The 1,616-nt window shown below is 42.0% G+C and overlaps 1 protein-coding gene across 1 annotated transcript in view; it reads left to right on the top strand.

Moving 5' to 3' along the window:
* Window positions 1–1,616, top strand: part of XDH (xanthine dehydrogenase) — a 50,611-nt gene that overhangs the window by 46,998 nt on the left and 1,997 nt on the right. Inside the window, exon 34 of the mRNA XM_010187675.1 lies at window positions 703–891. Coding sequence (XP_010185977.1) covers window positions 703–891 — 189 coding nt within the window. The remainder of the gene's footprint in view (window positions 1–702; window positions 892–1,616) is intronic.

The following is a 1,616-nucleotide window of genomic DNA, read 5'->3' as shown; positions in this document are numbered from 1 at the left end:
TGCAAGTACACAGAGCTGGGTTAATGAATGTTTGTGCCGAATCTTTAGATTGATCTGCTTGTCAGATCTCTCTGTGGGCACAGAGAGCAGAGCTTCTACATGTAGGGTTGTTCAAGCACATTCTCCTCTCATAGATGCTCACCCTTCTTTTTTTTCTAAATTTTTTTTCTCCTAAAATCTGCAGTAGAAAAATTATGCAAAGAAGTCTTTAGTACTTGGATGAATAGAGGAGTGGTTTTGCAGGTGTCTGTGCTTGTGACCTTAGGATAGCATTTATACTGAAATAGAAAGTGTAAAATAGTTTGTCTTCAGATATGTTGTCTTCATTTAATCTTCTTGTCCTTTGAATTATCAGCAAGTACAACTCATTCAGTGTTAATCTGCATGTGAAGGAATCAATATTTTGGCATTGATTTTTTTTTTCCTTACTTCATCAGAAAATTCCTGTCCTACATTTACAGCATATCTGTTTGTGTGTATTTGTTAATTGCTTCACCTGCCTGGGAAATCTGTATGGGAACACAGGAATTCTGCAAAGGTACCAAGCTGTACTCAGCAGAAGGGACAAAAGTTTAGAGATGAGAAGTGGGAAATTAGTCAGGAGGGGAGGGCTGAAAACTCTGGTGGAAATTGTCACTGTTTGTTCTTGTGCAGGAACGAACAACAACAACAAAATGTAACCTTGTTTGGATGTGTTTGTAGATAGAAGGAGCGTTTGTCCAAGGCCTTGGGCTCTTCACCATGGAGGAGCTGCGCTATTCTCCTGAAGGGAACCTGTACACTCGAGGGCCTGGGATGTACAAAATCCCAGCGTTTGGAGACATCCCAACAGAATTCTATGTGTCTCTTCTCCGTGACTGCCCGAACAGCAAGGCGGTTTATTCATCCAAGGTAGACCTGTGAGATCTGCAGGCCTCTTACTGCTCTATAGCTCTGTGGAGTTGGGTGTGATAAAGTAATGATGCACATAGTTAATAGTTAATCTTATAATGCTGGCTTTATAGGGTCAGGATGTTTTTCATTCCTTACCAGAAATATGTATGGTGTCCTTTATATTTAGGAAGAACTGAAATAACCTGCACATTGCCACCATGGTTGTCCATTATAGAGAACCAAAGTGGCTTTGCTGTGCCAGTACTTCTGTAACAGAGGCTGCCAGCCTTCCCCTGCATGTCAGCTCCTTTGTTGCCCTTCCCTGGCACCAGAGCCACCACTGCAGATAACATTTCCAGCAGTGTCATTTCCCCAGATCTGATATACCAAGATCTTGTGTCTGAATTTAAATGTTTTGTTTTCTTCACTGTTTTACAGTGCTCATGTCACCCTTAAAGGTTCTTCAGCTATTTCCACTGCAGTCAGTGCTGTTTTCTGCATTTAGTGAGGGCTGCACAGAGCAGAGATGGATGTACGTGGTTCAATGGAGCATTTAGAGAGGCCAACCAGCATCCTTATCTATAAATGCCTGACCTGGATCCTTACTGTTTCTCTTGTCCCCTCCATCCATCCACAGGAGCATCTTTATCAATGAGAACTATTTGGGTGATTAGTGCTGATGACAGAATGAAGTAAAAAGCGTCTGGCAGGGACCTCAGTACTAGATAGTACTTGTCTAATCC

This window comes from Mesitornis unicolor, unplaced genomic scaffold, assembly GCF_000695765.1.
Source record: "Mesitornis unicolor isolate BGI_N332 unplaced genomic scaffold, ASM69576v1 scaffold2517, whole genome shotgun sequence".
NCBI classification, from domain to species: domain Eukaryota; kingdom Metazoa; phylum Chordata; class Aves; order Mesitornithiformes; family Mesitornithidae; genus Mesitornis; species Mesitornis unicolor.
Note: the sequence above shows the minus strand (reverse complement) of the source record. Positions and strands in the feature narration are given on the sequence as shown.